Source organism: Equus caballus, chromosome 15 (genome assembly GCF_041296265.1).
Source record: "Equus caballus isolate H_3958 breed thoroughbred chromosome 15, TB-T2T, whole genome shotgun sequence".
In the NCBI taxonomy this organism is placed as follows: Eukaryota; Metazoa; Chordata; class Mammalia; order Perissodactyla; family Equidae; genus Equus; species Equus caballus.
The window spans coordinates 19311293-19334929 of NC_091698.1; the positions used below are offsets into that span (position 1 = coordinate 19311293).

General features: G+C 46.1%; 1 protein-coding gene across 1 annotated transcript; it reads right to left on the bottom strand.

Moving 5' to 3' along the window:
• Window positions 1-13075: 13075 nt before the first annotated feature.
• Window positions 13076-22862, bottom strand: ECRG4 (ECRG4 augurin precursor). Its single transcript, NM_001242543.1, is given in 4 exon segments — window positions 13076-13454; window positions 16487-16644; window positions 18595-18642; window positions 22734-22862. Coding segments are annotated over 4 exon segments (444 nt in total). The 5' UTR covers window positions 22813-22862; the 3' UTR covers window positions 13076-13295.
• Between the last annotated feature and the right edge of the window lie 775 nt (window positions 22863-23637).

Here is a 23637-nt window from a genome sequence, read left to right on the forward strand (position 1 = left end):
TGCGATGCGAGCGAGAGAGAAGACTCCAGGATGGTTTCTTATTTTTAGTTGTTGTTATTTTGGCCAAAACTAACTCATGCACCATTTACTGAGCAGGGATGAACAGAGCTGAGAAGCTCATTTGGGAACTACTAATGGTGACTGCAGACGTGAAGAAAGAGCATAGACATGGGGGTTTTGTGGAGCTAGCTGTACATTGCAGTTTGGGATCCCCAAAGCCCCAGGGTCCAGAACTCTTACTTTGTGACTTGCAGATATCTGGAATTCTTCTGTGGGATTCATTCTTTTGACTTTCTTCCCCGTGATTTTCATAAAATATTTTCAGGAAACAAGGAAGAAGGGGAAGAGGGATTATGTCTAATTCACCCTAAGGAAACATACAACACGTCCAGGAAAATAACATGAGCCTTGTGTTAGGCATATGCATGTCCCAGAGAGAGGATGGCAGTGCTGAGGGAACTTGGGGGTGGGTGGATGGGTGGCTAGGTGATAGCACCCCTGCATTGGGCATTGGCTCCTGACCCAGGCATCACTGCTCCTGCTGGCAGGGATAAGATAGGTACGACTTCTCTTCCTTCAGTGACAGTGAGCTCCAGCAAGGTGCAAGTTACAGAATCAGGATGGGCTGGATTGCAGCCATGCCCTCTTGGATGCTGAGCCCAGTCCACTGGCCCCAGGTAGAAGCTCAGAGTATCGTGGCCACTCCACGAGCCTGGGTGGAGTCTTTGATCACAGCCCTGGTGCTGGACAGGCTACCACTCTGTTAACGGTTCTCAGTTATGTGTGAACTTGACTTGATTCTCAACCTTGACGTTGTGTTGCCTGAAATGCTGGTCTGTTCATGACAGTGAGTTATAGTTTGGTCTCATAAGAGAGACTGGGAAATCCGGCAAGTCCTCAGGGATTTCCTGGGGCAGAGAAGCTGTGAGTTTTAATGTTTCAATTTGCATATTAAAATGATTTGTGTGCCCTACCTAAGACTTTTCTGTGGTTGATTGTTACCTTTGATAGGGAATTGAAAAATTGCACAGCCCTGAGAACTGTTGCCTTGGTGCCCTGGGTAGGGACACACAGCGCTTCCAAGGCCTTAGCTGGCCTCTGTGGTTCTGATGACCCAGGCGAACCTCTGGTTTCCCCGTATTAGAAATTCTTTGTTGTGTCCCTTACCTTCAGCTTAGCCACACTGAGGAACAAGAGTCGTTCCTATTGACAGCTGTGCTATGAGAGGGAAAAAAGGGGGCATCTTATTATCAAGAATCTTAATTTCTTTTATCTCCCTCTAGGTGGGGCAGTGTCCAGGGGGGCTGGCATTGTTCCCTTCCCAGGTTGGTTAGGCGCTGATGTAACCCAGCAGGTTAGACTGGTTAACTAGTTTCTCCAGAGGACAGGCCTTGTGAGGAGCAACAGAATGTTCTGACACATTTCCGAACGGTTCCTTTTCCCCTCCTGATGCCAGAAGCACAAGATTTTTCTCTGCTCTTCACTATGAGAACCAGGTTGAGCTCCTGGAGATAAAACTCACAAAATTGTGGGCTGACCCCATGGCCTAGTGATTAAGTTCAGTGCACTCTGCTTCTGTGGCCTGGGTGTGGTTCTGGGCATGGACCTACATCACTTGTCAGTGGCCACACTGTGGTGGTGACCCACATACAAAATAGAAGAAGATTGGCACAGATGTTAGTTTGGGTTGAATCTTCCCCAGCAAAAAAAAAAAACCTCGCAAAATTGTGGGCCCCCTTCCCCATGACTGGCTCCTCCTGGATTTGTTAACTCAAATTTGTCCACACTGAGCCTCCAGCAATTCATCATTTATACTTCAGATTTTCCCACCTTTCCCACCTGCCCACTTGTTCTCCAGGAGCTTGCTGCCCTGGTAAGTTGTGATTCTCTGTACTCGCCTATCAACCTCTCCCATTGGGGGACAGCAGTTTGCCCTGTGACCTCACTTGTCTGATGGATCTAGGAAGAGTTGTTGATTTTTCGGTTTCTTCTGCTTTTTAGTTGGGGCAGAGTGGTGACATCCAAGGTCCTTGCATGTCAGTTAAAGGGTTTGTTCAAGAATCTTAATGTTTTTCAAAAGTCTTAGTATTTTAGTGCATTTTGAATTTTGTGTTTCTGTATTTTTTTTATACATTTTATTTGAAATAAAGTTAATGTGATGTAGTATAAATACCCAGGATGCAGGAGTCAAAATAGCTGGCTTTACCATTTGCCAACCATGAGAGGTTAGTTTTTGCAAAAAATGCCAAGAAGAGACTTTCATTTCCAAGAAGATGAAGCAAAGATGCTTTCCTGTTCTTCCTGCTAAGTACAATTTACAGTTCTAGACATTATGTAAAATAAACAGAAGACTCCAAAAGTGGATAAAGGCAGACCAACTAGGGACCTCAGGGCCTGAAGATATAGGCTGAACTCTGTCCCCCGAAAATTTACATGTTGGAACTTGTAACCCCCAGCACTCAGAATGTAACCATATTGGGAGATGAAGTCTTTAAAAGAGGTTATTAAGTTAAAAATGAGGTGGTTAGGGTGGGCCCTATCCAATCTGATTGGTGTTTTTATAAGGAGGAAATTTAGACAACATAGATGTGCATGTGCAGAGAAAAGCCCACGTGAGGACGCGGCAAATAGGTGGTCTTCTGCAAGCCAAGGAGAAGGGGCCTCAGGAGAAACCAAACCTGCCGCACATTGACCTTGGACTTCCCGTCTCCAGAACGTCTCTTATGAGAAATAAGTTTCTGTTGAAACCTCCCAGTCTCTAGTATTTCGTTATGGCAGCCCTAGCAAACTGATACAAGCTGTGAGTTCCCTGGGTTTTCTTTTTGTCTTAGACACGTGGAGCTGGAGAAGCCAGCAATCCAGAAATGCCAATGGCAGTCATAAGAAGCCCCAACAAAAACCTGTTCACTGTAGCCAACATACCAGGAAAGAGACGGCCTAGTAAAACACAACTTTTACAGTAATGGCTCTACTCCCGCCAAATACCACATGAAAAAGCTGCAGCCTCACCCTCATTGCCACCAGCAAAGATCACGTGGGGCCTGGAGTTCCATCCTTGCCTGGCTGTAACGAAACACCTTGACCTCTTTCCCAGCCCTCTCCTGTGGTATCAGAGAAGGCCTAGTGGCAGCTAGGGACTAGAAGGCCTGAGCTGGGACTTGCATCTCCAGTGGGTAGTAGTGACCCACTCTTCCTGGTATCAAGAGACCATGTGGAGAGCCTAGACTTCCACCTGCACCTGCAGTAAAGAGGCGGTGCCCCTCCTTTCACTCACTGGAGTGGTGTCAGGGGAGGCCTGCTAAAGCACAAGATTTAAATAAGACCCGGAGTTCTGTGGTAGAACACTCCAAACAACCAGGTTGCAATCACAAGTCACTCATCACACCTAGAACCACGAAGATCTCAAACTGAAAGAGAAAAGACAACAGCTGCCAACACTGAGATGACAGATGTTAGAATTATCTGACAAATATTTTAAGGCAGGCATCCTAAAAATACTTCAGTGAGCAATTATAATCATTGTTGAAACATGAAAAAGTAGAAGATCTCTGCAAAGAAGAAGAGATATAGAGAACTGAATGGAACTTTTAGAACTGGAAAGTAAAGTAACCGAAATAAAAGGCTCAGAATGAATTCAACAATAAAGCGGGGAGGACAAAGGAAAGAACCCATGCACTTGAAGATAAAATCATAGAAATCACCCAGTCTGAACAACAGAGGAAAAATAGACTGAAAAATAAAATGAACAGAGCTTTGGAGATATGTGGAAGTATAAGAAAAACTCTGTCATGTCGTTGAAGTTCCAAGAAAGGAGAAAGAGGTTGAGGCTGAAGAATTATTCCAAGAAAAAAGGGTTGACAGTTTTCTAGATTTGGCAAGACAACCTAAACCAACAGATTCAAAATGCTGAGTGAACACCAAATAGAATAAACCCAAAGAAATCCAAGCCTAAGACACGTCACAGTTGGACTGAAGACTAGAGCCAAAGGAAAAAGTCTCCAAAGCAGCCAGGGGACATGACACATTGTCTCCAGGGACAAAGCAGCCAGGGGATGTGACACATTGCCTCCAGGGACAAAATGATTAGAATGGCAGCAGGTTTCTCATCAGACACCATGGAGGTCAGAAATAGGTGGAACATCGTTTGAGTGCTGAAAGAAAAGAACTGTCAATGCAGAATTCTGTATCCAGTGAAAATGTTCAGAAATGGAGGGGAAATCAAGACATTCTCGTATAAAGGGAAACAATGAGAAGTTTTCACCAGCAGACCTACCCTAAAAGAACGACTAAATTAAATTTCTCTAAACAAAAAGGAAACAATAAAAGATGGAAACTTGGGACATTAGGAAGGAAGGACAAACATGAAACAAGCAAAAATATGGGTAAATGTAATAGGTTTTCTTTCTCCTCTTAAGTTTTCTAAATTATATTTAATAGTTGAGGCAAAAATTAGAACACTTGTCGTTTTCAATGTTTGTAAAGGAAATGAATAAGGCAACCATATTATAAATGTTGGAGGGTAGAGGAGGTAAGGTTTCCACTGTTCACTCAAACTGGTAGAAGTTGACACTAGTAGATTTTTATATGTTATGTGTATATATAATGTAATACCTAGAGCAACCACTAAAAAAAGGTATGTAAAGAGATATACTCAAATGCATAAATAGAATTCTAAAAAAGAATTTAACCCATAGGAAAGCATGGGGGAAAAAAACAAGCAGAAAACAAAAAGTAAAATGGTAGATGTAAGCCTTAACATAATAATTACATTAAATGTAAATGGTCTAATGATACCAATTAAGAGACAGAGATTGACAGGGTAGCCTTTTTTTTAATGGCCCAACTATTTGCTGTCTACAAGACTTTGAAAATATCAATAAAATTCACAAGCTTCTAGCAAGACTGACAAAACAGAGAAGGCAAATAACATTAGGAATGACCCAAGAATATCACTTACAGACATGAAAAGGATTATAAGGGAATGTTATGTACAACTCTGTACATAAATTTGACAATTTAGATGAAACAGACCAATTCCTGGAAAAGTAGAAACTACCACAATTTACCCAATATGAAATCTATAATTTGAATAGCTGTATAAGAAATTGAGTTTAACATGCCACAACTAGAAGGACCCACAACTAAAATATACAACTATATACTGGGGGGATTTGGGGAGAAAAAAAAATTGAATTTATAGTTTAAAACCTGTAGAAAAAGAAATCTCCAGGTCCAGAAGGATTCACTGGAGAATTCTACCAAACACTTAAAGAAGAATTCACGTGAGTTCTACACAATCTCTTCCAGAAACTGAAAGAGGAAGGAACACTTTCTAATTCATTTTATGAAGCCAACATTACTGTGACATCAAAACCGCACAAAAACAGTATAAAAAAGAACTACATACCAATATCCCTCATGAATATATGTGCAAATTTTTTAAATAAAATTTTTAGCAAATTGAAATCAACACTATAAGAACTATATACCATGATAAAGTGGAGTTTATTCCAGGGGTTACAAGGCTGGTTCAGAATTTGAAAATCTTAGTCAATATAATCCACCATTTTAACAACCTAAAGAAAAAACCCCTCAAGCCAGCCCTGATGGCCTAGTGGTTAAAGTTTGGCACTCACTGCTTCGGTGGCCTGAGTTCAGTTCCCGGGTGCAAAACCACACCGCTCGTCTGTCAGTAGCCATGCTGTGGCAGCAGCTCACGTAGAAGAACTAGAAGGACTTACAACTAGAATATACAACTATGTACTGGGGTTTGGGGGATGAAAAAGAAGGAAGATTGGCAACAGATGTTAGCTCAGAGTGAATCTTTTCCAGCAAGAAAAAAGGAAATCTGTTTTTAAAAAACCCTCATGATTATATCAAATGATGCTGAAAAATCAAATCATGTTAAATATTCTAGCTTTGTCATGGTGTGTGCTTAATGCCCTATGCTATCTTTTTGACAAAACCTGAATTTGAAAGATATTTTTAAATAGAGTGAGGAAAATTTACTAGGCTTTGAAAAGGATTAAATAGGAATCTATAATATCACTAAAGATGGAGTTTCATTAATTAAATATTAATGAAATAAAAACATTGAAAATACGAAAAAAAGAGATATGAGTAAAGGTGCTGACATCTGTTTTTCCTACTTTGAAAGGTGAGAGTGAGGTTGCAGTGATGTGATTCACAGATGTGAGGAGGAAACTATGAGGATGGTGTTTCTTTATCACTTCCCAGAACAGAACCATGTCTGACTCAGCTGGCCAACTGGAAGGCCATGCATGGATGGACGATTAATCAGAGTCTTCATTCCTAGCTTCACCGATCAAACAGCTGGAGGTAGAGTTCATCTGTCATCAGTGCGGTCAGGACCTGCGCAGCAGTGTTCCTATCGGCACTCGGGCTTCTTCAAAAACGAACGCTTACCAAGTTCCATTTCACATTTCCTGGTTTATCTTCACGAAATTTCTCAGCAAAACATTTTGGAAATCAGAAAAGAATAGGAGAGAGCTCAATTAACAACCCCACCAAAAAAACAGCCCTGAATTACCTCAGATGTACGCCACGCCATTTGTGATGGAGTCTATTCCACACTTTTCTCCTAGCTACTACATCTGGCTCTTACACAGCCTGCTTCTCAGTTTCGTTTTAACCCGGGTAGTGTCAGCAGTGGCATCATGTGATGTTTTTCTCTGCCCTCTCCCCAGGCTGTCTTACGTTTGGTGTGTTAGGCATCTGTTTTCAAGAGAGTAAATGTACTTCCAGTGGAAAGACACAGCTCTGTATAAATCCCAATTCCCTGGGTGTGCTTACCTGTTTTTCCCTGATGGCTACAGTGTGACTTGAGAAGCAGAGTAAAACACTAAACTACAGGAAAGTATTGGCCTGGTCGTAACCAAGCCTTCCTTGACTTCAGCTTATTGGTTGTATTGTAAGGAGGTGAATCCCTTTTGGCTCTAACATTTCTTCCAGAATCTAGCCTCACCTGCCCTCCTTCTATAAATACACTATGAGTTTTATCAGAGAGAAAAGTTTAGCCAAACTTTCGGCGGAATCCTGTGCTAGATCCCTTCACAAAGGCTCCACGGCGGTGGAGAAGGGAGTCGCTGTTGTACCTGAAAATCACCACTGGGTATTCGTGACCTCAAAATTTAAGAAACTTTAATGTTCAAATGCAGAAATTTCTATAAACAATCTTGACAAATGTTCACTCACACTGCTGGAAGCACTTATCTTTGTGAAGCAGCCCATTCCATTTCTAGAATTTTGAGCAAATTCAGCTTCACTGAGCAGCCACTCACGGGTTCTGCTTGTGCCCTTGGGGCTCTCCAAGAGCGAGACAAAGACTTCTTTCTCTTGACAGCCCTTCTGATGTTTGAAGCTGAGCAATCAGGTCACTCCAGGCGTGACATCCCCAGCCTGGGCTCCCCTGGATGACCTACTTACCCTCCCCCAGATGCCCTCGACTCAGTCTTATCTTTAAAAAGATTGAGGGGCAGGAGGGGGGTGCAATGTCTGGGCTCTCCCATTTGCAATCTTTAGCTCTTGGTCAGGATCTCTTTACAGTGGGATTTTTTGTCCTTTGTTGAAGAATCACCTATGAAAATGGTTGGCTTGTAAAATCCTAGAGAGTAATTCTGATCCACAGAGGATCTTAATTTTAAAAAGGGACGCTCAGAGAATCAGGTGATATCATTTGGAAAGCTCTTGGCCAAGGGCCTCTGACCAAGCTTGACCAAGCTTCCCACCTGACGTGGCCTCGAATCCTCACCCTTGGTCATGGTGAGCTGCTCAGAGGCAGCTAGCTGCCAGTACAGTGGTCACATGGGAGAAAATGTTAGTTTGCTGTTTCCAGGCTGAGCACGGGCTCAGGAAACTATAGGCCCATGAGGCATACTTTGGAGGGAGAAGGTGGACTCTGCTATTGTGGTGTGGCAGGTGCAGATAAGCTCACATAGGGTGGTTCTTGTCCTGGGAAGGGGGGAGACAAATAAGTGGTGCAGGAAGGACCCCCAAATCTGAGTTATAATTCCTGTTTTGTTCTTACTCACTTTCTAGCCCAGGAGAAGTCTGTCGTTGAACCTGTCTGGCTGTTCCTCCCATGTGAACGTAGACTGGGTCAATGATCCCTTCCTGTATGCGGTCAGGCTCCGTGCAGCATGTGTTAAAGAGCACTTACTCTGCCAGGCCCTGTGCCAGGCTCTGAGGATTTAATAGTGAGCAAAGACAGTTGGGATCCCTGTTGGGGGGTTTACAGCCTAGTCGAGAGAAAGATGTTTGTCAGATAATCACCCATGTCATAATTTTTCTCAAGGAAGGTGCTATATCGCAGTGCTATGTCAGAGCCTATGAGAGGAAGCTGACCTAGAAGTGGGGAGGGGGAGTGAGGACACTGGGCGCTGAAGGAAGTCTGGGAGTTAACTAGGCAAAAGGGAGAGAGAATCTTCCAGAAGGAGGGAGTAGAATGGCGTGCTGAAGGGATTGAAAGGCTGCAGTGGCTGAAGCACAAAGCAACGGGGAGTGAGGACAAGTGGAGGCTGAAGAGCAGGCAGGGCCAGACCTCCTAGACTCTTCCCGTCTCTTCACCTTTATCCCGAGAATAATGGAAACTTTCACTCCGGATGTGTTCAGGAATTGAACTGGAAAGCCCTTTAAATAAGGAGTTCCAGACCTTGAATGGGGAAAAAATATTATGTTATTTGCTTTTACTAACCCTTAAATCAAATTGAGCCTTTTCAATTATAAGTATGGACAACAAACTGCAATAGTATGAGGTCTCATCTGGGACTTTGTCATGCGTACAAACCCAGTATGTCATCACATTACAGTTGTTGTCAATCAAAATACTAACTCTCACTACTTGGGAATTACAGTGATTGTAGGCCTGTCACCAGATCTTGGTTTTCATAGCTTGAAGGGCACATTGATTAGTATATCATAGATTTGTCTTTTAAAATGTTGGTAACTTGTTCAATATAATTGGTTTCATTTGTAATCCTACGTATTTTATTTTATGTGTTTAAAAGCATTATTCTTAGATTCCTAGATGCACAAAAAAGGTGAATAACATCTGATTTGAAATAAATGATCAAATAATAGTATGGCAGATTAGATAACCTGAGTAAATCTCCCAATGAGAGCAAATGAAATGCTGCATATGATATTAAAATATCTTTTTAGATGCATCTCTTAGGTGATACAAAAGTAAAGAATCTGCACAAACCCAAAATGAAGGGAAAGCCGACTGTTGCCGGAAGGCATCTGTAGAATCCATCCAGCTTGAGCTTCTCTGAAGGCTGCCCAGGGCTTTGGACAGGAGATAAAGCCCAGGGCAGACTGCCCTGCACCACACGGAGGGGCCAGTGACAAGCAAACCCATCACACTGAAGTGGGCAGAAAGGACGCTTTCTTTCAAAGAGTTGGGTAGTAGCAGATGGGTGGCTGGGGAGATGGCACCCATGAGAGTAGGAACCACAAGGTGTCCCTGTGTGATCTGTAAGTCCCCCAGTGGAGAATTTAACCTCCAGTGGTTCCAGCTTGGTAACTCTCCCTCCCGCTCCTCCATCCGAGACCAGCAGCAAAAGGAAATGCAAATGCCACCTGGAAGAATTCAACTTAACTCAATCTTCAATAGATCTTAACAACGCAAAGTTCCAAAGAAAATGCGCAGGTAACAGTCAGAAATTACATGAAATCAAGGAGACAAGACACCATGAGTGAGAAACAATGGATGGCAGCCAGAAATAGATCTGCAAAGACATCCTCACACACTGGAAATAACAAATATAAAAGAAGTTTAGTACATTTAAAGAAACAAAGGAAAAACGAAAATCTGAGCAGATAACATGAGACTTAACTAAGCATATTTGAAAAAGAGAAAATATGAATGAAATTTCTACTTTTGAATAAAGTTCCAGAAGGAAATAATAGAATGGAGAATAAGCAACATTCAAAGAAGTAATGGTGAGAATTCTCCAAATTAGTGAAAAACACTGACCCTCAAATTGAGAAGCCCAACCAACCCCCAGCAGTATAAATATATATTGATGTGGATGTGGGTAGGGATAACAAAGATGAGTAGTTTATAAGAGACAGTTGCAGAGGACAATATCATCCACAGAGGAATGACCGAAGAATGATGAAATTCTTAACATCGACGGTGGAATCCATAAGACCAGATGACAGTATCTTCAAAGTGCTGATTAAATAACTCAACCGAAAATTCTGTACCAAGTAAAACAAGGGAAAGTGCCAAACTTGAGAGTTTACCACCAAGTGACCCTCACTAAGTGTATTCTGAAGGAGGAGATTCAAACCAAAGGAAAATGACCTCTGACGCATGGTCTGACTTGCAGGAGAAATAGTGAGCCGGGATAAATATGTGACAATCTAAGCAAACCAATGACTGTATATGCAACGAAGATCATCTGTGGGGAAAACAGAGCATGCTAGATTTAAGATGCCAAGTTACGATAACTTATAAATTGGGAGAAGAGATTAGAGAATGAAGTACTGCGAGGTCCCTGTATTGTCCAGGAGAAGCTGTGGCTATTGATTACAGGTAACTGTTGTTAAATATGTATTAAATGGGGCAAACACTAATAAAATAGGCCCAGTGTGCAACTGCAAAGGAAGGAAAGGGAAAAGAACCAATAAGCAAAGGAAAACAAAATGGCCCAAGAGGAGGAGAAGGGGACAGTGAAATGGGACAACTCAAAGGTTCAAAATGTAGTGTTAAAAGAAAACCTAATCACTAATCACGGTGAGCGTAAGTGGGCTAACTTCTCCCATTAAGGCCGTCACAGTTATACCAGATTTTAAAACAAGTTTCAGCTGTGTACTCTTCACAAGACACAGCTAAAGCCACATGAAGATAAAAGGGCAAACCATGGGAAAGAGAGCCCAGGCAAACAGTGACCAGAAGGAGGCAAGGATGGTCATTAATATCAGAGGAGAATTCAGGCAGAAAGCGTTACCAGAAATAAGAAAATTTGCTGCATAATGATAAATGATTCCATTCACTGGGAGGATGTGTCGATTCTAAAGTCGCATGTGCCGTGTGAATTTGCGTACAGACTCCCATAAAGCCAGACCGGCAGAATTAAAGGAACAGTTTGTCAAATCCATCATAATAGATTTTAACACACTTACCAGTAATCAGTAGATCAAATAGACCCCCGAAAAAGTAAGAAAATAGAAAATGTGAACAGTATAACTATGGAACTTGAGCCTAATGGACTTGACTGCGTCCAATGTCATTCCTTTCAAGCACGTGTGGAACACTTGCCGAGGCTGACACACTTGGCCATAAAGCTGGCCTCAGTACACTTCAAAGGATCGTGATCTGACAGACCACATTTTTTTTTTTACCACAATGCAATTAAGTAAGAAAACAAAGTCAATAAGATAATTAGAAAAGTCCATTCACTTGGAAATTTAACAATACATAATCAACTCATGGGTCAAAGGAGAAATTATAATTGAAATTAGAAGATTTCATCATGCAACTTTTCACATCAAACTCATGGGATATGACACTTGGAAGGAAACAGTATTTAGTGTTTGCTTTTAAAAAAATAAGAAGCCTCAAAATGGAGCTGAGATCTAATATAAATCAAAGACCCACAGATGCAGAAGGATGGAAATTAAAAGGACAGAAATTCATGAAATAGAGAAACATACAAAAGAAGAGACCAGCATAGCAAAAACTGCATGTTTGAAAAGACAAGATTCACTTTTTTTAAAGGTACAAATAAAATGAATGAAAAAAAGAACATAACCACAGGTGCTAGAGAGAAAAACAGATAAGAGGATATTAAGAACAACCCGCAACATACTTCAAAACATTGAAATAATGGATGACTACACAGGAAGACAGAACTTAGCCAAACAGATGAAGGAGAAACGCAAAGTCAGAATAATCCTTGAGCTGTAAGAGAAGCGCAGTCAACAATCAAACATGTTACCACGAGGAAAACACCACCCCCACGGGGCTTTCTCTGAATGCAACTGAACATTCAGGAAACAGACAACTCCATTCTTACACAGAGAATGGGAAAGAAAACAGTCATCAACATGAATGCAAAACTTCTGAAAAATATCACCCAACTAGAAACAATGAGTAAAAAAATCATGATCAAGTTAGGTTTACTCCAGGCATTCAGTTGATTAATATTAGAATTTTCTTGATAGAATTCACCACATTAGTTAACAGATTAAAAAGGAAAAGTTCTATTATCTCAACAGAAAAAGAACATAGAATTCAACATCCATATATGACATTAAAAAAAATTCTTAGCATATTTTCGAAAGGAAAGAAATTTCCTTAACTTGATAACAGACATCTCCAAAAAAAATCCAGCAAACAGTCTATGGAGAAACATGGAAAGCACTCCCTTTAAGGTTAGGAATGAGGCTAAGATGTCCTCTCCGCCACCCTCCCCCCCGCCCCCCCCTCCGCATTTTTAACACAGCCCAGTAGCAGTCAAGCATCGCCAGGCTGAGACCCCCTCCTGTCAGTGCAGCTGGATCCTTCACCACCCCCCATCTGCTTCCCGTCCTCTTCCCCCCTCTCCCACCCCAACACCGCTCTTCTCTTTCATTGGTTCTCTCAGATGGGTTAAATATGATGTGAAGTATATTCTTAAATCTTTCTGGAATTCATTGGACAGGATTTAATTTTTTAAGATAAGTGAGGCTTGAAATCTACCAAACGTCATAGTTTTCTCTATTATCCTTCATTTTCTGGATGGCAATATTAGACAGGTCCAGCCCCACTTCTGGGCCTGGAACCCAGAAAGCCTAGTTCTGTAAACTTAAATAATTTTCAACTAAATTTTCTTGCTGGTTTTGTATCTTGCATCTAGTGTGGGCTGGATTTTAACCCACTGAAGACCCCTGGCTGAGGCCCAGGGTCTGCCTGGAGTGGTGGCAAGGATTGCCAGAAGGTCCCACGTGGGCTGAGAATGCAGAGGTGCCTCCCAGATGAGGCTTCAGCCTCAGACTTCAGGCTTCATCCAGGGAATGAAAACTGCCACCAGATTAATTTTCATCCTAGTGAACTCGGAGACTTTTCTTTTTAACAAAATGCTTTTATTTCTATTCTTAAATGAAATGCAGTGTAAGGCACTCGCATGAAATATCAAAAGGCATTTATCCTTTGTTTTAACTTCCTTTCTGGTCACAGAAAGCGGGTAGAAAAGAACTGCTGAAATAAAGCGCAGCAGAAACCAAACGGGGCATGGCCGCAAAGAGGCTCGCCCGGCCTCTGGGCCCTGGGCCGGGCGGCCAGGCAGCTAATAGTCGTCGTAGTTGACGCTGGCCCCGTGCCTGAAGCTGTCGGGGCTCCGGGGACCGATTGCAGCATCCTCATCATAGTGACGCTGGTGGTAATCGTCGTAGTCATGTCCATTCCGATCTCTGTTCAGCCAATAAGTGATGTCATCCTCAAATTTCTGAAGGAAAAGAGAAAACAAGAGAGACTGGACTTAAGGACAGCCCCCAGGCCACATTTTACCTCTGGCTTCTCTCTGGGGTGGTTCTTCAATGATTAACCACCCCGACACTAAGAATAACTCCGTGTTAGGGTACTCCTGCGCTCAGGGGTCACACAGCCAGCTAACGAATACCGATATAATGATTTTCCCCACAGGAGTACACACGCATACCCATGAAAACTTCTGTCATGTGAGTTCCAAATACACCCCAGACTTAAACAATTTTCCTCTGTTTTGGTAAATAAAACAGAATCTGCCAAATTCAGTCACAACTTGGCTTGACCCCCAGGCACCGTACATGTCTTATTGAGGCAGACACAGCCTCGTCTTCCATCCCATTCCTGTGCCTGGCCCACTCGGGTGCACACAGCAATCCTTAACAAATGTTGGCTGAGTTAAATCAGCCTCTGCGCTGGTGTCTTCCCGCCACGGGGCAGGGCATTTTGGATCCTCCTGGCGGTGACTCCTTTATCCCTGTGGTGTTGGTGACAGCACGCCCAGGAGCACTTATTCATTCCACAAACGCTTATTAAATGGGCATAACATGTCGGGCTTGTGCTGGGCACTGGAGGGCCACCCACAACAAGTAAGACAGAGTCCCTGCCCTCCAGAAGCCTAGAGCTCCTGAGACACCTGAAAACAGACACTGCAGTTAATAAAACTCAAAGGGAGGGAGAAGCACTGAAGGTGAGTGAGAAACGTAGAAAGACATTCGAGTTTACAGCCTGGGCAACTGGCCTTTGCTACCATTTTTTAAAGGAGAGACTAACTTTGCACTGGTGGTGGTGAAGATGCAGGATGAATTTGATTGGGACCCACATGGGTCGATGCTCAGGACTTAGTGAGAGATTTGTGTGAAGGCGAAAGGGCAGGAGCAGAGAACGATGGCCTGGGGAGGCGGCATGTCCAAAACTTTGGGCTTGAGGACCAATTTTCCTCAAAGTGTGGCCAGTGCCCCCCTGCACCCCAATCTCTAGGGATGCTGTAAAATGCAGACCCTCAGGCACGTCATGCCTCCTGGATCGAATTTTCTGGTGGTCGGGTCTCAGGACTCTATGTTTATTTTAACACGACTGCCAGGGGACACTGAGTTCTGAGCCCTGCGTGAGGCTAGAGGCCGTGGCCCGCCCGCAGTGGTCTTCTCCGTGGCCTTGCACGCTGGGTGAGCAGGGGCCCGAGTGTGCCACGCTGAGGAGCACAACTCCACGCCTCACCTCCGCATCTTCTGAGCCCTCCCTCAGCCTTGCCTTGGAAAAGAGGGCACAACAATTCTTCTCATAATGAAGTCATCTCGTTCCTTGGTTTTTCCCATTTTATAATCTTGTTTGAGGTTTTGGGTTAAAATATATTTTTTAAATAATCTTTTTAAATGTTTTATGACTACAGAAATAAAGCACACTCATATTTTAAAAATTTATGTATGTGGGAGACAAAAAAAAGGGGGGATCATATTTCCATTGCCAAAGACAACCACTATGACATTGTGATGTATTTCCTTCTGGTCTTTTCCATGCATATTTAGTTATCATAATCTTATTTGATCCTCACCTTTATTCTGGTTCTGTCATCAGTCATTATTTTAGCCATTTCCCCATGTTAAACTCTTAATACCCCATTTTCATGAACTGCAAATACTGGTAATCAGAGAAACGCAACTTACTAAAAGATGGTACCGCATTTTCATCTATCAAATAAGTAAACTTATTTTTTTAAAGTTTTCATTGAGAATATCAGATGCTGCTGAAGATGTGAGAAAATTGATGCTCTCATACATGGCTTATGGGAATATGCAATTTGACGAAACTTAAAGACCCTCAAATGTGATTCTACCTTTTGCCCCAGTAATTCCACTGGGCAGAATGTAATATTAAGTAAGGAACAAACCACACACAAAGATGCAAATAATAGTACGTCCCTGCCTTTTGGGTTGTTGTGAGTGTTAAGTAAGTTAATTCCTGTAAGTACTAGAACCATCCTGGCACAGAGTTTGGCTGTGTTTAGCTATTTGCACAGCAAAAAAATTATATTTGAGTAGCAAAAAGATAATTAGGGAACCACCCATAAGTCCAATGTTTGGAATGGGAAGAAAATGATAATCCAGCGACCTGACTGCATTTTATGCAGCCGTTAAAAATGATGTCTCTGAAGAGTTTCATTTTTTTTCACCTGTACAGTACTCTGTGTACCCCCTCTACTCACAGGATGAATCAAGGGCCTGCTTGGAAAAACACTCCCAGCTGCCCATTTGGAGATGCTCCGTTCACCTGCTCCTGGCTGGGGTGGCAGGCTGAGTGTCCGAATGGCCAGGCTCGCATCCGGCACCTGTCCCAGCCCTGCCGTCACCCTGCAGACTTACTCAGCGCCCGAGCTCTGCGGCTGCCCCACCTGCACCTGTTCCTCAGTGGGATGTCTGTGATTGGGAACATTCTCCTTCCTTACACAGTGAACGCGTCCACCCACGCCACCCGGACACGTGACGGAACCACATTTCCTGCAAATCCATTGACAAATTTTCCCAAAAACATCTGCAAAGACTCATGTCTCTTTAACAGTCACTTTTCATCTCTTTCCATTATCCCCATGGGTCTTTGCATCCACCTTGTTGTTTCTGACATTTTTTGAGGTAAAGCTGAAAATGTTTTTGGGAAGTTGAGAGCTATTTTAAGGACACCCAGGCAAAACTGTACAGATAAGCTAAAAGACTTCCCAGGAAAATCAGATCCTCGATGGCTCTCAGTCCCAGCCATCTGGGGCAGGGACTTCTCTGGAATTCTGGTTCCCAAACAAGTTGGGGGAGACTCTCGTTTGACTGCAGTGTGACAGAAAATTCCAGCTGGTGTCCTTATCCCAGTGGTAATGTAATCCAGCGCCTGGGTAGCACTGGACATGGAATGGGGACCTACACTCCTGGAGCCCTCTGTCCCCGGCCGCGCCTCCGTCCCCAGCGCACTGCCCCGCGGAGCCAGGTGTCAGCGGGAGCGCACACCCACCGCCTCGTCGAAGCCCATGTAGAGAAACTGCTGGTACCACTGCTGCACCTCCGGCCGGCTCCGGTCCCACAGCTGCCGCCGCTGGCGCTTCAGGCTGCGCAAGAATTCTTTGGCTTTGCTCTCATCCACAGCCACTGGAGTCTTGGTTGGAGCAGGTGCTGAAATGATGAATTCCCCACCCAAAGTACAAAGAATGATTTCGTTTCCTCCTGGGGTGAATCATTATTAGATATCCCACTCCCCCAGTCGCCCCATGCATAGGATGGTTTTGACTCTCAAGGTCATCCTTGCATGGCCTGTGATCATCAGTCTCCACGCTCCCTGTCAGGAAGCTCTCCTGTTTGGTTAGAGCCACGTAAAGGGGCCTGGGCTCACCTTCAACTTCTAGGGTGCAGGGTAGAGACGAGGCTCAGCTCAACCTCTGCAGCCATGCCACATGCCCAGACGCCAGGCCTCGTGCAGGCGCTAGGGGCTTGGGCTCTGCGTTCAGCAAACAACGGGATGTCTAGTGCCACGCTGGTGTGTATTCACTATATATGCAAACCAGAGAGCGCTGTGCTTGCTTTGCAAACTAGGAAGACAAAGGAACTGGAATGACCAGCCTGAGTGGGCTGAGACCAGGCCCAGCCTAGCACTCTGGCCAGTTCCCACATCAGGTTGCTGGAACACACAGTGCCACCGTGGGCCACCACCTCTGGGCCTCACCGTCTGCTCACGGGAGATATGACTGAGTCTTGACCGGTCCTACCCTTGCTTTAGCACGGCTCCCTCGGACGTGGCCCCCACTGTTTAAAAGGCACTACCTTTGCAGGATGTGCTCAGAGAAGCGGTTGTGCCACTGCGTTTGGCCCTGGTGTCTGGCTTTGAGCCTCTGCCCCTCATCTGTAACACTGGACTGACAGACCCTGGCTCAGTGCCATTAGGGAGGCTGCATGGGATAATGGAAGGAAAGTGCCTGTGTGTGCGCTGGTCGCATGGGTAAATATCACCGCATTTGTTTTTTCACTTTTGATCATGCGTATTTCCCTCAGGGCCTGTTAGCACTGTTTTGTACACAGTAGGTACTCAATATGTGTTTCTTGGCCTGACTTGAGCAAAAGCTGAGGACGTATACCCAGGAGTTGAGATCTTCTCGGCGGTTTGCTCTCTGCCCTCACCTCTGACAGGTTGGCCCCGAGAAGGCTTCCGTCGCCCCTGGTGGCCCTGAGGCACGTCAGGGCTCAGGGATGGACCAGGCCAGGCGTGCTGGAAAGGTGCTGGGAGCTCCCCCGGGAGCCCCATTCCCCTCGAGGTGCTCTGGGTGCTCAGCGGCTGTGGGGGATTTCTGAGGGCCAACTGGGAGGTGTGCGAGCAAGCGCCAGAGGGCGCATGTCGGGGAGCAGACTTGAGGCTTCTGGAACCCCGCCAACAAGGGGCAAGAACAAGTGGTTAAAGGTTCACATCAGAAACGTGGCCACAATTCCTCGTAAGGGATAGGTAACTTCTTAATTTTCCAGGTGAAGAGAATGTTCCCAGAGGGAAAGTGGCATTCACAAGACCACACAATTGGTGCCCCGGTCCGACTGCAGTGGGCCCAGAACTCACACCGTGTGGCTCCCACACTGTTCCCTTTCTATGACGTTTTGCTGCTGTCCACCACGCTATCTTAGGACTATTTTTCACAACAGGTGTCAGTAACAAAAAGGTTGTTCTGTGTAACCTCCCCTCAGTAGTTAACTGGGTATAGAGCACCCCAGCAATACTGTGTGCACCCCACCAAGTGAAGTCTGTGCCCTAAAGGATGTGCTCTCAGTGTAGACCCATGCTCCAAAGGGCACTGCCTGCTGAACGACTCAGCGTTCAATTCACACTGTGGCACTGTTCTGTTATGTCTGAGTCCACACTGGCAGCGTTCAGAAAAACAACCTTCAGATATTTACTGGCGATAATATTTATCTCATAAAATAGCACACCGCATACCCACAGAATAAGCTCTTCAGATCTGCTACCTTTTAAGGAGTAAATACTTCTGATTTCCCAAATGCAAGCCTCCAGTGAGCAGAGTCAACACTGCCATTTCATTCAACCCAGTTACGAATGCAACCCTTATCCAGTTGGGGTTTATTTACCTTCCCGTTTTTGAAGCATCAGCTTGAGTTTATTTCCACTTATGCCACCTAAAGGAATGAAAACAGAAATCTGTTTCAGAGTTGCACTGTGCCCGTTACTTTCTCAAATGCAAAAATCAGAGTTGGAAAGGCTCCCTGAATGCCCACATCTTGATTTGGCAGCTTGGTAGTATTTCAGGGTTTAATGCTTTGCATTCTCTGCTGTGCAGCAAAAAGAATTCAGGCTGTCCCTGGCCAAAAATGGTGACAATGACCACGGCTGACCAAGGACAATACCATTTGAGCTATTCTCTAGGAAAAGTGACATAGTTCTTTCAGCCCTTGTGTGTGAGGGTCCACCATCTGCCATCAGCACCTTCCTGCAGATTGTCACTTTTCACGGTATAGCGGATTGAAGAGTGCCCCCTCAAAATTCACATCCACCGGAAACTCTGAATGGGAACATAGCTGGAAATAGGGTCTCTACAGACACAACTAGTTAAGGATCTCGAGGTAATAATCATACTGGATTTAGGGTGGGCTCTAAATCCAGTGATTGGTGTCCATATTAGAAGAGGAGAGGATGCAGAGAAGGCAGCCACGTGAGCACAGAGGCAGGCAGAAATGAGAGCTATGCTGCCACAGCCAAGGAACATACCTCTAAAACGTGAGCCCAGCCCAGTTTTATAGCTTGCTCCGATCACCTTACAAGCAGGCATTATTAGTACCATTTGCTGTTATTTTTATTCAGGTCTAAAAGTGTTTCTAATCAGCCCCATTGTTTTAATAGAAAATAACATGACTGGCCTGAAAGGACACGCCTCTGCCTGGTGAGCTGGTCTGAGGACCCATCGAAGCCTCCGATGCTTAAGTACCACACGTGGGCTTGTCCCTGAAGGGAGAACCAAGCCCCCGGGAAAAAGCCCAGCCTCAGAACTAGTGAGCAGAGCATCCTCAGGTGTAAGGAGCCGGAGGCTGGCCCCAGGATGGAGATGCTCACGTGGTGGTGGTGCCCACCTTCCCGGGCAGAGCCTTAACCTCGCCATCCACTGACAGGCCCAAGGCCTGTGTCTACATCTGCAAAGATAGTTTTCTGGGAATAGGGGCCATGGCTTTTGGCAGACTTTCAAAAGTGTCTGGGACCCAAATAAGACTAAAAACCCCTGCTTAAAGAATTTACTACGCGGTTGGAGAAAAAAACCCACATTCATAGGTGAAGGTCACAAATTGGTTGCCCACAGCTGAACTTTACCTGCAAGTGCATTTTATCAGTATGCCCAATTCATGAGTTTGAATGCCTCTGGGCCAAGCCACTCAGCACACCCCATGGTGCACAAACAGCCACTTTACCTAGTGGCCCCCTATAGGCATTTGAATTGGAGTGCAACTGCCTTTAGAACAGGTGTGCCAGCCAGGGAACTTGGTTTGAGAAGAATCGCTAGGGACCGCCCTGAAGGACGGGGGTGGGGGGGTGGGGGTGGGGGGTGGGGGGCTGGGGGTGGGCACAAGCAGTGCTGCTCTCCCGTCCTCCACAGGAGGGCCGGGCGTCTGCAGGAGAGTGGGCTACAGCATTAGCACAGCGCAGCGGCCTTTGGGAGAGTGAGCAGTTCTCGCTGTCTATGCTCATGTAGGGCTACAGCGATGCGGCTGTTTAGAAAACAATTGCAATTTTAGGCTGCATTAATAAAAGGCTAGCATCTTGCAGAAAGAAATTAATTGTCTCGTCCCTGTCTGTCATTCCTGTGATCAGACCACCCCTCTACTATTTGGTGCAGACCACATCTCGCTTTCGGAAGGTCACAGAAAACTGGAGTTGTGGTCAGAGAAAAAGTCCAGGGAGCAAAGGGCCCAAATATGTGTCATATGAGAAAAAATTAAGGGAATTTAGACGTTTAATCTAGAGAAACGAAGCTTCTGGGAGGAGAGCTATGGTTCTAAGGGGCCACTGGGCCATAGATCAGGGTTTCCAACACCTGGGCCACCACCCAAAGATGGAATAAGTCGCTCCAAGGGGTTCCACATCAACAGCTGCTGGAGGCAGCTGAGCCAGAGTCAGCAGAGGTAAGCTCCTGATGAGGCTGCAGTGGAGGGGAGTATTAATTAGATGGGGGTGGGGGGCTACTCTTGAAGGCTATACTTCCGTTCCAACCTCAAGAGTCAGTGAGGAAATCTACGACGTTTGCCAAAGCGGAAGGATACGCGGAAGGATACTTTCCTTGGCACTAACATTAGCATTCGTTAATGTCTTCACATTTGTCGATCTCCAATAACTCACAGGGTCCCACTTACGGAATTAAGTATTGTTCCTCCATCTGTGTGCCTTCTGAAAACCACTTAATAATTAATAAGTGAAACGTGGCCTGATGTTGAAATAGACATCGAGTTTAGGCATTTGCGATGAAGCTGCAATTTCTTGTAGCAAATCTATGTCACTGCGACTCCAGAAAGGAAAACCTCGCCAAACTCAGCTATACAACTGAAAAGTATGGACAAGTCCTCAATTATGAATTATTAATGTTGCCACTGTGCCAACTACTACACATTGAACTATAAATGTTAATACACATAATCAGACACCAGGCTAAATTTGTTTGAAGAAAGGAATAAAGGACAAATGAATAGCTGAGATTTTTTCCTGTAATATGGATTTTTTGACCCCAACATCATCAGTCACTATTTCTGAGCTGCAATAATAGGCACTCCTGAATTTATCAAATCTAGTTACCTGACATTAGATCTCCCAGCAGACTCAGAATTGCAGGAGGCCCCTTTGAAGGTGCTAACTAGTAATAAATTGATCAAGAGGGGGCAATGATCATTTTCTCCATTAAATGTGTTTGAGTGCCATAAAGAACCACCTTTGGGACTTTCTATAGACATAAAGATTTTTTTTTACATCATAAGGACTTTCACATTCCAGCTCAATGATAATAATATTTTAACTGACTCTTATCCCCACATTCTTGGTATGAACGAAATAAAATACAAGTCGTCTACTTTAAAGGAACGGCTTATAGCCAATGCTCACTTGCTTTGTTCGGATGTGCTTCTTAGAATGGGAGGAACGAAGGGGAGAGGCAGATAAATCGTTTAAGGGGAAAGTATTCATCAGCTGCCCCTGTGGTGGTAATTTAGGACAACAGTAATCCTCCTCAGGGACCAGGTCCCCTGCTGTTCTGGCACCGGGCTCCAACCCCAGGGCTCCCGCTGCAGCCTCCCCCCTACCCTCCACAGCTAGGTCGTCCAACCTGTTTGAATAAGCAGAATACAGATGCTGAGGCGGCGAGGGAGTCCTCCCTCTGCGTTAGACAGCGCCCAGCTGGGCTCTGTCCACCTTTGTAGTAGGCAGAGCACCGTCTCAGGGACTTGGGCAAGTGACCTCGTGCCTTCCGACCCCAGAGCTCTGAGCAGCGGATCTGGGGTCCCCACACCTGCCTCTCAGAGCTGGGAGCCTCAGAGGGCTCATGTGTGCAGCAGGCCGCGAGGGAACCAGCAAGGACCGAGCAAGCAGGAGGCAGCCAGGACAAAACAAAACAGCTCCTTCAGATGGCCCTTCTCAGGGCGGGTCCGCCGAATGTCGGGGTTCAGCTGTCTGTACACTCACCAAACCGCTTCATTTGGGGCGGGTGTGTGAACGCGCACATTTTATAGGGAACAAACCCGGGATTGCCAATGGACTCACTGAGGGCTCCACGAAGTAGAGGAGGCTGAGCGGTTCTCCTTTAAGAGTGTTCCCCCACCTGGGATGTGAGGCCTGCTCCAGCTTTGCAGACCTGGAACTTGACCCAGCTGGGAAGCGCCTGGAAGAGCAGCGCCCGAAGGGAATCTCGGCGATGCCGCCTTTTGGCTCCCTCAGTCCCGGAGGGCGCCGCCGCGTAAAGCTCCCAGTAGCCCAGGGCCCCTTCCGTTGGTCCAGGAACACTTCTCCCCCCCCTGCGGACCTTCAGCCCTCATTCTTTCCCTGGGTTATCACGCACCTCTAAGACCCTGCCCTTGACCCGGGTACTCTGCCTGCCCAAGCGCGCTACTGCCCGCTCGTGCAAGTGCAAAATCCAAGACCCCTATCACCCCTTGGCCCTTGCCCGGGCTCAGGATGAGTCCCTACGTCCCCACCCTGTGACCGATCTCCCTCCCCAGCCCCCTGGCATCTCCCCACTTACCTGGGCCCAGGCACAGCAGCAGGAGCAGCGCCAGCGCGGTCATGGCCAGGACGGCGGGCCGCGCGGAGGAGGAGGCCATGGCTGCACCCAGCGGGCAGGAGGGAAACGCGCGCACCGTGAGCCGCTGCGCAGGAGGACTAGGCGCGGGAGAGAGGGGCCTGCGGGAGGGAGCTCCCAGCATCCCTGCCTGGGCGGGACCCGCCGGGCGGGCGCCGAGCCAACGGGCCGCGGGCCAAGGGGCCGCGCTGAGCGGGGCTCCGAACTTCCAAAGCCAGGGATGCTCGCGCTGCTGGGGCCACCGAGGACCGCCGGGGGCGGGGCGCAGGGTGACCGGCGGGGACAAGCGGGGTTCTGGCCGTCCCGAGGGGCTGGAGGCACCAGGAGAGAAAAGGCCTTCCGGCCCCGGGAAGAGATGGGGATGGACCGCCCGGTGCCAGATCGGGTCTCGCCGCCTCTCCCCCGCCCCGCTCCCCGCTGGCCCACTGCCCCGCTGTTCTCAATCCTCCCCTTCCTCCGCAGCGCGCCACTCCTGGCGCAGGGCCTTGCTCCTGCCTTGGGTTATAACGTGGCCTCTGGAATTTCCTTGCTTCCAAGGCTGAGCTTAAAGATGCCCTTGGCAGCTCTGTGTTTTGTGGTATTTTGAAAGACTCCACAGTCTGGGTTCAGAGCTGTAGTCCAGGAAAACCTCTCACCCCAAACTACTCCAACAGGAAAGCCTTTCATGTCAGGGGTCCGTGAGCTCCGTAAGTGTTCGCGGAACAAACGCGTCGCAGGCTGCGCTATGTTATCCGCGCCCGCTTCAGCGACACTAAAGTGAGGCCCAGTGAGAACGCGCAGGTCCCATCCCAGTACCAGGCCTATTCAAGTTAGAGGACTCATGAAGGGCCGTGTGGTATGGTGAAGG